General features: G+C 40.7%; 3 protein-coding genes across 6 annotated transcripts; 1 reads left to right on the top strand and 2 right to left on the bottom strand.

The window, feature by feature from the left end:
* The first annotated feature begins 33 nt into the window (after positions 1 to 33).
* mrps10 (mitochondrial ribosomal protein S10) lies at positions 34 to 2,412 on the top strand. Its single transcript, XM_047021731.1, has 7 exons — positions 34 to 122; positions 281 to 333; positions 616 to 682; positions 918 to 1,057; positions 1,310 to 1,418; positions 1,700 to 1,789; positions 1,946 to 2,412. The coding sequence occupies exons 1-7, from the start codon at positions 51 to 53 to the stop codon at positions 2,024 to 2,026; spliced, it is 612 nt and encodes a 203-aa protein (XP_046877687.1). The 5' UTR covers positions 34 to 50; the 3' UTR covers positions 2,027 to 2,412.
* A 208-nt stretch (positions 2,413 to 2,620) lies between these two features.
* On the bottom strand, positions 2,621 to 11,168 carry si:ch211-51e12.7 (uncharacterized protein LOC336335 homolog). Of its 4 annotated transcripts, none has more exons than XM_047021610.1 (7): positions 10,971 to 11,168; positions 7,670 to 7,752; positions 7,426 to 7,575; positions 6,923 to 7,060; positions 6,557 to 6,673; positions 3,381 to 3,445; positions 2,621 to 3,165 (listed from the first exon to the last, which is right to left on the bottom strand). In XM_047021610.1, the coding sequence occupies exons 2-6, from the start codon at positions 7,750 to 7,752 to the stop codon at positions 3,421 to 3,423; spliced, it is 513 nt and encodes a 170-aa protein (XP_046877566.1). In that variant the 5' UTR covers positions 10,971 to 11,168; the 3' UTR covers positions 2,621 to 3,165; positions 3,381 to 3,420. The 4 variants fall into 4 exon arrangements, with proteins under 4 accessions (XP_046877566.1, XP_046877565.1, XP_046877564.1 ...); XM_047021609.1 differs by having other exon boundaries at positions 2,621 to 3,162; XM_047021608.1 differs by having other exon boundaries at positions 2,621 to 3,445.
* A 658-nt stretch (positions 11,169 to 11,826) lies between these two features.
* On the bottom strand, positions 11,827 to 12,300 carry msgn1 (mesogenin 1). The gene has a single exon (XM_047022194.1). The coding sequence runs from the start codon at positions 12,262 to 12,264 to the stop codon at positions 11,827 to 11,829; it is 438 nt and encodes a 145-aa protein (XP_046878150.1). The 5' UTR covers positions 12,265 to 12,300.
* Between the last annotated feature and the right edge of the window lie 82 nt (positions 12,301 to 12,382).

The following is a 12,382-nucleotide window of genomic DNA, read 5'->3' as shown; positions in this document are numbered from 1 at the left end:
TAACATCGTCTCTAGAGATTCAATTCGTGCACTGCCACTTTAAAAGAATCATGGCTACCCCCATGGCTGTTGGTCGAAACATTCGCACTGCAGCAAGGATATTCGTTGGAATCTCACAATCGGTACGTTATGTATTTAACAAACTTGAAATTATAAGTCTGCATTGTTTAAGTAGGAATTGTACACGTTTCTAAGCAGCTCAACAGCCAGCAATGTATTCTAGAGATGGATTAGCTCTCGAGCTGTCATTCACACCTCTTGCCAAAAATCTTTTTCTTAGGGACCACGCTCTTTAAATGCCTACAGAGGGCAAACACAATGCACAATTATTCGGTAAGTAGGCTATATTTTTTCGTAGATTAACCTTTATTAAAAACACCAAATTTGGATACTGGAATCATGCTCATCATTAGTCTTGAAAGCCTCAGTATTCTCACAAATTTCCCAAACTGTTGAAGCCGAAGTATGACTGATAGATGAAGTCAAGCTTTATTCAGAATGGCTGAGTGCAGTCAAATACGACAGGACCGATGGATGCGTTTTTAGTGATGGGTATGTTATTCAAACGTGTTAGTTAGAGGGTTGAATTTGACAGCGTTCTGTTTACCCATACAGCAGGCTTCCTTTGACGTCGACCGCATGCATCCACACTGGAAGGCTCTCTGCATCAATCCCGTCTTTGGTGTGTTTATACATTTTCTTGAATAGGTTACACATATTACACATACGGGTCTGGAATGTATTTATTTAATGTCCCATACACATTTGTTTCTAAACATCTTGGTAACACATTACTCAGGTGTTTTGTTTCTCATTTTAGGTGATGGGTCTGGAATGTATTTATTTAATGTCCCATACACATTTGTTTCTAAACATCTTGGTAACAAATTACTCAGGTGTTCTGTTTCTCATTTTAGGTGACAGAAACAAAGGAGCCGGATGTACTTTTCCAGAAGGTGTCTGTGCTGGTGAAGGGCCATGAGAAGGCCGTCCTGGACAGTTATGAGTTTTTTGTTTCTTTGGCAGCCAAAGAGCTGGGCATCACTCTGGGCAAAGTGTGAGTTGTCACAAAGGCTCAGAAGTTCAGAATGTTACGTAACCTACTTCATACTACCTGATAATATTGGTGTAGGCCTATTCAAAACATGATTACAATCCATTACTGGTAAAACTCTTCATATTATAGTTTAATTCATTGAATTGTAATTATGTTAAAAACATAATTCTATTCACTTACTTGTGGGATTGATTGACATGTAGCTTAGTAATATTCAGTCAAATTGTCTTTATCATGCTTGTTCGCCATCAGATTTGAGCCTCCCAAAAATATCGAAAAATTTACACTGCTCAAGTCTGTCCACATCTTCAAGAAGCACAGAGTCCAATATGAGATGAGGACACACTATCGGTGTATTGAGGTGAGGAATTCATAACCTTATGATTCTTTCTATACTCATTCTATTTCTGTTCCCCACCGTTGAAGGACTACAGTAATCAAGGATGTTCGTTTAGGCAATCTACCCCATCGGTTTTCATGATATCCTCTTGTGGTCCATAAGCCTGTAACTCCAGACTTAGCTTTAATGTATTTTGTCACTGATTATGGGAAAGAGTCAATGGGTAGATGAACAGTGGGGTGAGGTGGGACATCAGTTGTTCATGTTTATGTTCTTCCCTGCCCCCCCCCCCCCCCCCCTAGCTGTGTCATGTGACAGGCTGCACAGCAGATGTGTATCTGGAGTACATCCAGAGGAATCTACCAGAGGGCGTGGCCATGGAAGTAACCAAGGTATGATTGACATATGTTACAGAGAGCCATTAAGATGAGTTCAGTGCTCTAGATTACCTTGTTAATTAGATTGTGCTTTGATATTTGGTGTTTATGCTTAGTCATTCGGCCACTGTGCACACAGTTCTTAACGTGTCCATTGTTCCATCTCCTCAGACCGCCATGGAAAAGATTCCTAAACACATCATGGAACCAATGTGGAAGGACCTGACCTCTGAAGAGAAGCCCAGCCAGTAAGAATGGAGTGAACAGAGTAGCTGTTCATTCTCTGGATGCTCTTAGAAGTCAATAGTCATCAAACCTCCAACTTTCTTGTAGAGATCAACAGAAGGTGATTGTTCTAAACATGTATATTAATACATTCTGGTTTTGGACATCAGAATTATAAACACCTCTGCACTCCCCCTAGTGACAGCATTGGTGAACAAGCAAGATAACATGTAAGCTGCAAGGATCGCATCCGTCAAATATACAATTACTCAACTTTTTCAGTTGTCTGCTGTTGACTTCATACCAGAGGTTGCTAACATGCAGCTTATTTGAATAGGTTTATTGTTTTTCAAGTATGATGTGAGACTGAATTATGTAAAAAAAAAAATGTTTGTTAATAAAGTGTATATATATAATTATGACATTCTAGCATCCTGTTTTGTTTTGGTGCATGAAGCTTTAATTACATGCAGTGCTGTGTCATAAGGGAGTGAATAGAACAACAGTTATCAACATGGTCTGCGGTGTGTTTGTGGTACAGGAAAAAAACACAGCAAACAAAAGAAATGTAATTGAAAAAATAATTTAATTGAATAATGCTGTACAAACAGACTGGTGCTGTGAGAACAAGCAGGAGGCGAAAACTATTCCCCCTTGTCTGTCCATTGTCCTCCCCAAATGAAGTCCAGTCATGTGCTCATCAACATATGGACTCTATCCCTGTACTAGCTGTTCTATTTCAAGCCACCCCCCCACCCCCCTCCCCTCATCTCCTTGGATCAAGATGAGTCATATATGAAACCTAAAAGAACACTTGGCATTAATCATATAAAGACCCAGAATGACTCATCTTCTCCACACAGAGCAGCAGACTACAGTACATCTTTGGGATCATCTTAATCGCTGATAATTCAGGCAGTGTAATGGGTCGGATGTCACCTTTAATGGCAAGAATACTCTACCTTTTCACTTATCAAACTCATAACTGAGGGTATAGTAGATGATGGACTAGGAAATACTTACACACTAATCTTATAGGTTGTCATCGAATAAAAAAGAAAACTGAGTCCAGACATACACCCTGCACTTTACATGTGGTAATTATTAATGCCTCATCAATCGCTGTCAACATAGTGTTCTCTTGGGAATCATTATATCCACTGCTGCTGCATAAGGAAGATGTGAAAGGATCAATTATTCTGTGTTACATAGATTATTTTGTAGGCTACATCTAATGCAATGTGATTCTAATCATTATTGAATAGAAGACGAATGAGTCGTCGATGCAGATCCACTTTTTCACTGTACACATATAACCCTGTAACAAGAACATATCAAAAGAGTTTCTATCCCAACATTCGTTTCTCCAGGTCTGTCTCACCTGGCTCAATGGACTCCTACGCTCTGGCAGGGCTTTCTCTTCATATCTGTCCTGTAAAAGACAATCTGCAGGTATTGGGGGAGGGGGGGGGGTGTAGGGAGTTGGGGATGGAGGGAGGGAGAGATGGGCACAAGATGGGTCTCACCTTAGAGGAGAAAGAGTGGGTATGACACAGCACATCACGACAGAGGGATGGGGGGAGAGGGAGAGAGAAGCTGGGTCTGGATCCTTCAGGACACAAAGAAGGTCAGTCTGTGATCATCATTGTAAGAGGATAGCAGCTGGGGCAGGGGGAGGAGACTGGAGGGGGGGAGGCAAAGAAGCACTTATTTATTGATGGGGGAAATGGACAGAGAGGAAAAGGTGCAACACCTGCAGTGTGCTTCTGTGACGTGGCATGTGTGTGTGCGTGTGTGTGTGTGTGCGTGTGCTGCTAATGGACTAGACGTGAGCCTCCATTGATGTCTTTTGCCGTAAGGGTACCAAATAAAGTGTGTCTGTGAGTCATTGGATACGTGATGTGCTCTACTTTTCCTCTGGTTGTTATCTAGTTCTGGATGATGCAGAGGAAAAAACAATGTTCTCTTCATGTTCTTGATCATCCGTTTTAGGAGGGTTTGGACCATGACATATCAGTGCATTTTTCATGATGAAAGGTATTCTAAAAATAAAACTAAAACTATTTCTCATTTCACGTCATGCAGGCGACCCTATCCTGCTGAGGGTGTGTAGGAGGTATCGCACCTTTACATGCAACTGCATGCATTGCAACAGACTGGGACAAGATTAGGGGAAAAAGTCAAAAGAGATCAAAACAAATGAGGATAAATAGAGGCATCGTTTATCAAAAATATTAAACAGAGACCCTATGGATAGGTTGGAGAACTATCATGACACTATAAACCATTTGTCTGTTCCTGGGATATGTACTTAAGTCATGCTGTAATTCCTAAAAATTGCAATATATTATATCACAATTCATATGGGGATGATGATGTCCTCCTTTTAAACAGACTACCACTTAATTCTGATTGTGAGAACGTTTTGTATATTTTGGCGGGAGTACATTTCCAGCACACTTCCTGTTTGAAATGAACACACGCTACAAACTGTGGTCCTCAGAGTAGTTCAATACAAAACTGTGGTTGCTGTTAACCTCAGCCCTCAGCACAGCTAAAATATCATAACATATTTTATCGACCCATCTTATATCTACAGGACAGATTTAAATTCCCTTAACGGCCTTGGTCCTCCAACTTCTTTTTAACAAATATTGTGATGTGTGCTCCAGTGTATATGTGTGCAGCAATTCAGCTAGATAATGGATACAGAACATTCATAAATGATGTGCAGTGTTTGATCATTTGCTTAGCTTTCATGGAAGCATCAGGACAACAACAGCAATATTTATGTGTAGCTGTATTCTCTTCCAATACATTTTTGAACAAAGTTGTTCTCTTCATTCAACATGACATGAGTTGTACGGTTGCTTTAGGGTGACACTGAGGCGATGCTCAGAATGTGACTTTGAATAACCAGTAAAAAGAATACAGTTCAGTTTAGGTTTAGTTTTATTTTTCTTTCTCTCACGACTACGTCAAAACTGTTGACGGTTTTCAAAAAGCACATTCACAAATTCACAAATTGTAAGTTATGTCAGTTACATAAAGGTAATAACACTTTAAAACTAAACACAAGAAATAGTATCTTATGGTATAATTAAGCAAATACTTTTGTCATTTGCTTTCAAATATAATAGAGATATACTAATATATATATATATATTTGTTCAATATAGTATCCATTTATATTCATAGATTTTATTTTTGTCATTCCATAGTATACTGTAGATTGCTGAACACAAGCATGTTCCAAACAGCAATATATGTATTAACTAAAAATAGCTGCACATTAATGATATAAAGTAGCACGTATAGGAGCCATGAATGCATGAATGTCCAATATAATCTTCTCACTTACAAAATGTGTAGGTGAGTCTACACAGCGTTTGTGGTGATAATGTACTATTTGTGAAGTCATGTAATACAAAACTATGTCCAGTAATGTCCAAACTATGTCCAGTAATGTCCAAACTATGTCCAGTAATGTCCAAACTATGTCCAGTAATGTCCAAACTATGTCCAGAAGGAAAGGGAGGTCCAAGGAGTCATCCACTACAGCTACTGTACACTGATGCTTGAGGGCTGTTTGTGCTCTGGTATCTTTTCACCTGTATTTGTTTTCTCTCACGTCTTTCCCCTCTCACTGACACATACTGTGGTACACTTCTAGAACTCTCTACTGAGGGTCGGAAAATACTTTTTAAGGCTCACAGGGTGACCACAAGAACCACAGGACATCTAAAGAACGGAAATGTTGACACCTTCATCTTGGGTAATAATCATTCCAATGTGTTAACATTAACATTTTAATTTTAAGAAACAAACTTGTGTTTTTACTTCTAGTAACAGAATTTACAATAAACAACGGTTTTACACTGTATGAGGCATTTTAAGTGTCCTCACTTATTGTAGTCTGTTTCACCTATTCTCCGCCATTATACAATATCAATACGCATTTGGCTAAAGGAAGTGTTTCACATTGTGTTTAAAAAGGTAGGCTTTGTATGACACTTTTCTATGTCTGTAGCCGCCGCTATACACCCCACCTTGCTACAAAACAAGTCACTTGTTTATTTATTTTGGGGTCAGGCTGCGTTAAAAGCGTCGGCCACCAGGGGCCCCTGGCCACCTCTGGCCTCTACCAGGTGGTGGGTGTTGCGGAGGAGAAGCTGGTCCATTGTGGTAGCTGTGTAAAAGGATAAAATCACATATTTGATTCTCTTGCTCTGCCACTAGGAGGCACACTCTGGAGTGTAGTGCACTGGAGGGTCTCCCCCTTCACATACTGTGCTAATATAAAGGTCATTTCAGTTTTGGTATGTTCACCTAAACCGTTTCATGCACTATTTAGAACAGGTGCCCTTGATTTTGAGCAGGGTTTATGATCTATTGGCCCTAAATGGAGGTCTTTACCTAATGTTTTTTTAATAATTTGATTCAAAATGAACTGAATGGGAAAGGCAGGGGAAATGGAAGGGAGTGAAACTGGATATTATTTTAGAGCTGTAGAGAGGAGAGGATGTTCTGTGTATGTGGTGTTAGTAAACGTCTTACCCTCGGGTGCCTCTGGGGTGGAAGGGTCGAGGGGGCCCGTGGGGCATACCCCTTCCACGCAGGTGAGGGGGTCGCCCTCTGAACCCTGGATGCCCCAGGGGGGGAGGGGGGCCATGTCTACAGGGGACAAGATCATATCAGGACATCGTGTCAAAAAGGAACTCCATGGAGAACATATCCATGGTTGTTAAGATAGCTACATAAAAGCTGATGAATTGATAAAGACCCAGACTACCTGCATGATATTGGTGCCATTCAACATTATAAGTCCAATCTATATTCTATTCTACTAATTACTTGGGGCATAGTGTGGTTTAAATCTAGTTCCACAGTGACCCTATAGATCACAGATATGGTGTGTTTCACCTGTGCATGGGCGGGTAGGGCCCTCTGAGGTGCAAGGGAGGGGGTGGGGGAGGCGGAGGACCCATGTGCATAGGCCCACCCCTTCCTCCACGTCTACCCCTGAAGTCTGGGTATGGGCGCATCCTTCCTATCCCTCTCCTGCACGAAAGGCAATGCATCATGGGAGAATGAGTCATTTGTCATGTCATTCCAACCATTGGAGAAAAACAAGAATAGGCTTTGTGGAAGGAAGATTCCATGTGAATACCTGTCAATCATGTTTATACAAACTGCACAGCTCGCCTGACAAATATCAAACTAATCCCAGATTCCTTCAGCGCTGTCTCTTTCCCAACCTCGAACATGGTTTACTTTTACAGCGAGAACCCAAAATAAAATACTGATATACTGTTGTTGGATTTTCAATGACCAACACATGACAAAACATTTCTTATATTGTGTGCAGATCATACACATCATACTCCTTTAACCTCATGTACAACTGTTGTATTCAGTACTGTTACCTCATAGGCCCAAATCCGTTCATGAGCATGTCCCGCCCTCGGCCTCTGCCACGCCCAGGGGGACCAAAGCCTTTCGTCATCATGCCCCGCCCACCACGAAAGCCCCGGCCCATCCGACCCACTCGACCTTGACCTTTGAACCCGCGACCCCTGTAGAGGTAGCGAAAAAAACAAACATCATATGGATGGATGTGATGGATGGATGCAAAGTTAGACGATGGCCAGAAATGCTCACATGACAGACCTGGCTTTGCTCTCTGATATGGATTCCTCAGATGCATCTTGGGAGGTTTGTGTGGTTTCTGTCACCTGTTCTGTGTCTTCCATCTGCAACAGACATCACATGTGGTGGAGTCAGATTACTAGCCTTTAACGAAGACCTTCAATAAAACATTCCAGTGGCTCATTTGCTCACTGATAGTAGGACTTCTCAGTTAGGTTTGGCTCCTGTTGCACCGAGGTCATAGGTCATCATTTAGTTCTATATACATATGACACAAGGCATTCAGCGTAAGACAGTAAGGAGACAGTAGAGACTTACAGTCCATGATGAGTTATGATATCGTCATGGTACATCCGTTCAAGGACAGAAGATTGTGGTAGTGTGGAACACTGTAGTATTTTGTGGCTAGTGGCCCCAAAATCTTTCCTATAGATATTCTCATGACACTGACTCAGGAGGGCATAACAGTGAGTGATCTATGCATAAAAGCTGTGGTCTGGTGTCCGCAGACACACAGCCTACCAACATGATCATTAGAAGTAAACCTTATTTATAAACTAAAAGTTTTAAAGAGATCAGTAGGATGTATGTTTTAGTTACATTAAGGTTTGACTTTCAGTAGGGACTAGCAAACTAGAAAATTGAGGGGTAGACCTACACATTTTCTTATCAAATTAGTATGCAGACAAACCAGCAACAATTCCTCTCATGGATAAAGTCAGGGACAGAGCTAGAGATTTTCATTCGGGGTGGTAATGGGTTGGCAGAAGGAAGTTGTTGGGTGGCCTCCCAGAGGCGAATCAAACCCAAAGTAGGGGGGTACAGTACTCCCTATGGTAAATGATTAGGCTAGAACATTGTAGTTTAAATTAAACAGTAATCATTAATAAATCATCATTGATAATTGATCATAAATCATCATAAAACATTAATATTATTTATTGAAATGTTCTGTAATGTACAAATAATATTTTTCCATAGGAAGACAGAAGTTCATGTTGTTTAATTGTAACTTTCACTACATGCTCTTGTGGTTCTTCCCTTTGGGACAGATTTTTCACAATGTACGCTTCATGTTTTGGCTACCCGCAATGTTTGGGGCTATCTCGTTGTTATGATCAGTGACCTATGCACTTTTGTAAAGCTCTCTATTGGAAGTCGTTTTGGAAGCATAAGCTAAATGCATTTAAAAAATAATAATAATTGGGGTGGCAGTTTTTATTTATTGGGGTGGCAGCTGCCACCCCTTGCCACCCCTTAGATCTGCCACTGGATAAAGTGTACAGTTGAAAAGGCCTACTTGATACAACCCTGGGTGATCCTAATGGGGAGTGTGAAATTGATCGCGCATCAGCCAGCACTGTGGGGACATTACCTACTGCCAGTCATCTAATCTGCCATCTGTTCACGGTGGAAACCACTTGCATCACATTTGAATAAGGGGCAAATTTGAATAGGTAAAGGGTTAGGGTTAGAATATAATAAAGTCTAAGGCCTCTCACTCAACAACACCAGACAGTTAAACCCAGACGTCCAGCTAATGAGGTTGGGTGTTTACAGCAATGTTTAAGAGAGTGGTACTGTGTTGTTAATAAGGTGCTACTGATTTCAGCTATAACTTTTACAAAGCCTTCAGAAGACGGGGAAATCACACAGATTTCATTTCCTGGGGCTAAATGAATAAATGGTTGAGAAGATAAATCAAGCCGTCCTGAAGCTACAAGGTAATCAAGCGGGCAAAAGACAGTTGCAGTCCCACAATATTTAGTGGCTGACAATCTACACTAGAACACAGGGTGTCCCTATAACATCAGATGTTATTAAAAGGCTTGTTGAACAGTGCATGGTCTTCAAAAAGACACATACAATAAAGAACATCCCCCCCCACACACACACACACACACACAAGTAGAGATCCTTCAAGATCCGTTAAAGCAAATCTTGACATGACATGATCACAATTAATAACTGGCTGACACATGAAACGCTCACAGGAGATTCATAAATAGTTCCAGTCACATACTGTAGCTGGGGATGGTAAGCATGCCTACACTAACAGACAGATAGACGGACCTTCAGAAGGAGAGAAGGAGGGGGGGGGGGGGGGTCGTCTGATTCAACCAATCTGTGTCATGGGAGTTTTGCAGTCAGAGTGGCATGGAGGAGAGCTGCTGAGGAATACTGCTGTACAACGTAGAGTATTAATAGTGCAGAGGCCTGGGCCCATAGGAGAATGTAGCACCTGCATCATTGCAAGGCCAGGAGTGGGGCCGGGAGTGGGGCTGGGAGTGGGGCTGAGTGTGGGGGATAACGGGGGAACAGGAAAGACTGGCGTACAGACACAACACAGACACACCACATCTACATGCTGACAGCTGGTGAATTTTCTTTGAGAACCAAATGCCCCCCCCCCCACACACACACACATGCTGGTAAGAACTTGACCTATCCATTGGTGTGGCATTTTAAAATCTGCCTGAAGTGCTCTGTGGAAATAAGGACAGTTTCTTTCTGCTTGTTTTACCATGTCAAAAACCAAACCAGCAGTAGCCATATTGAGGTGTTGTTAAGGACTGAATTTCTCCTCACAATAAAGGTAAACTTACCAAACTGAAAACACCATGGAAATTGGAGTGCCCATGCAATTATGTTTTGGAATTCAAATGAATAATATACTTGGTTGTGGATTTACTGCTTCATAAGATGGTAGGCCTATTATCTATGCAAGAACACACTTTCTATCTTTAGATTTGAAGCTCCTTGGAGGTTTGAACTATACCCAAATTGAAGATTAATTTAAATTTAAGGATTCTTTCCTTCACAATACACGTCTTCATAAATTGTGCTTTTCCTTTGCAGGTTATATTTCTCAGATCACTGAGCTTGACATTTACTGCTGTCCAAATTATTTATTATGGAGCAACGATTAAAATGTTCAATTCAGCAGATATTATACTTTAAAATCATGAGGATTTAAGCCGTACATGGTCTACCTAGGGTTATAAAGGAATCCCTCCGGAATAAATGCAAATATCATTTTCCAACTGTTGACCATACAAATAGCACGTTTCTAATATATATATATATATATATATATATATATATATATATACAGCTAATGTTAATGCTTGAGGAGATGAGGAGGGAAATTTCCCTTAGCCTGTTTTGGTTCGCATCGAAGATGAGTTAATGTGCAGACAATGTATTAGTTATGATATAAACACTTCGGATCATTCGTATGAATGAGTAAGTACCAAAATGCTTTACATTTTCAGGGGCGTTCCTAATGTTGCTGTAAAATAATACAGAAGGAATGACTTACTGTTGCCAACCTCTATGTTGTAGTAAGGCGAGGAAGGTCCAGAAAAAAACAAAATACTGTTGTTTTTTCTTTAAATACTTAAAAAAATTATAATCTGCATAGAAAAATAGAAACGTAAAAAATGTTGTACCGTGCACCCTGTCCCTATTACGCTTTGAAATGGCGACTTCAGCCGACCCGAATACATCCAAGGCTCAGATTGCCTTGTCAAGGATACATTGTAAAGGAGAGCCACGCCCCCAGGAAATTAAACTGCTCTGCGATTGGTCGATCTTCATCATTGCGATGGCCTTAACTTTGACACTGTAGTCAAATAAATAGGTTTAATGTTTGTTTTTTAATAGCCTATTGATATGTGTTATCAGAAATTGATTGCATTAGCCTTCATAAACCCAACTCAACAACATATCAGCCCATAACCAGTAAAATATTTAAACCAGTGCAACCAGTCATAGGGACAATCAAATTCAATTGGGGTATGGCTAAAAGCCTTAAGAATATGGCTTATTTGTAGATTGGACCTCGCAGAAATTATCTAATGAAAGTGTGGCAACAGAAATGGATATACAATAACATGCAAAGCCCAAATTATAGCCTACATTTAATTCATCATGAAAACAATGACACTTATGAAAGCAAATGTCAAAAGAGTACTTTTCAAGTGCCCACATAATAACAAATATTTACAGACATGGGGCATGAAAATAATATGGAAATTAAGTTATTAGAGACAGCATCACCACTCTCATGCAAATAGGTACCAAACAAACCGAACCAAACTTTTTGCCAATGGTTTACAATCACACCACTGGCCTACAGCAGGTACTATTTCCTAAAATTGCCAGTTTTGAGCACATCATTGCGCACAGTTCAGAATGTTTGAAAGTTCTTTGATGTATTCAATGGTAAATTTAAGAGTTTGGATTTTGGTCAGCGGCTGGCCTCTTTTACTGTAATCCGGAGGCAGGTAGTCGCGGAGTTGGTGTAAAGCCTCTGCTAGACTCCTCATTCGCATTTTCTCCCTCTCGCTCGCCTTCATTCGCCTCTTAGTCGACATTTTTGGTTTGGTCAGCTTCTGCGAAGTGCACAGGGTCGGGTTGCGTCCTGATTTGTCGTAGGAAAAAGTACCTGGTGAGGAGCACATCGAGTCAAATGATGACTCGGGTGAGGTGGATTGACTGCTTCCAAATTCCCTTTCTTGTGCTTTCCAATCCCAAGTGGAGAGAATTTTTGCTGTAACAATTTCTATGTCACTATCATCCATGTTAGTAATATCTGCAGACCGAGTCTCCATGCGTGACAATAGCGCCAGATGATGAGAAAATTCTGAGGAATGGTAAGGTGAACCGTTTTATACCAAGGCAGCTTTCCTGCATTTTATGAGTTCACAGCTGAGGCGAAAAGTTCAAAGA

The sequence above is a fragment of the Hypomesus transpacificus genome, chromosome 6 (genome assembly GCF_021917145.1).
Source record: "Hypomesus transpacificus isolate Combined female chromosome 6, fHypTra1, whole genome shotgun sequence".
Classification (NCBI taxonomy): Eukaryota; Metazoa; Chordata; class Actinopteri; order Osmeriformes; family Osmeridae; genus Hypomesus; species Hypomesus transpacificus.
This window is presented reverse-complemented; position numbering and strand designations above follow the sequence as displayed.

What these genes read in the sequence shown, in the direction of transcription:
- si:ch211-51e12.7 (XM_047021607.1), bottom strand. Translation starts at nt 7,752, where the DNA reads ATGGAAGACACAGAACAGGTGACAGAAACCACACAAACCTCCCAAGAT. An exon ending in ATATCAGAGAGCAAAGCCAG is followed by an intron (nt 7,576 to 7,669) that starts GTCTGTCATGTG and finishes CTACCTCTACAG; the next exon opens with GGGTCGCGGGTTCAAAGGTC. An exon ending in AACGGATTTGGGCCTATGAG is followed by an intron (nt 7,061 to 7,425) that starts GTAACAGTACTG and finishes CCTTTCGTGCAG; the next exon opens with GAGAGGGATAGGAAGGATGC.
- msgn1 (XM_047022194.1), bottom strand. Translation starts at nt 12,264, where the DNA reads ATGGAGACTCGGTCTGCAGATATTACTAACATGGATGATAGTGACATA.
- mrps10 (XM_047021731.1), top strand. Translation starts at nt 51, where the DNA reads ATGGCTACCCCCATGGCTGTTGGTCGAAACATTCGCACTGCAGCAAGG. An exon ending in CTGCATCAATCCCGTCTTTG is followed by an intron (nt 683 to 917) that starts GTGTGTTTATAC and finishes TTCTCATTTTAG; the next exon opens with GTGACAGAAACAAAGGAGCC. An exon ending in GGCATCACTCTGGGCAAAGT is followed by an intron (nt 1,058 to 1,309) that starts GTGAGTTGTCAC and finishes GTTCGCCATCAG; the next exon opens with ATTTGAGCCTCCCAAAAATA.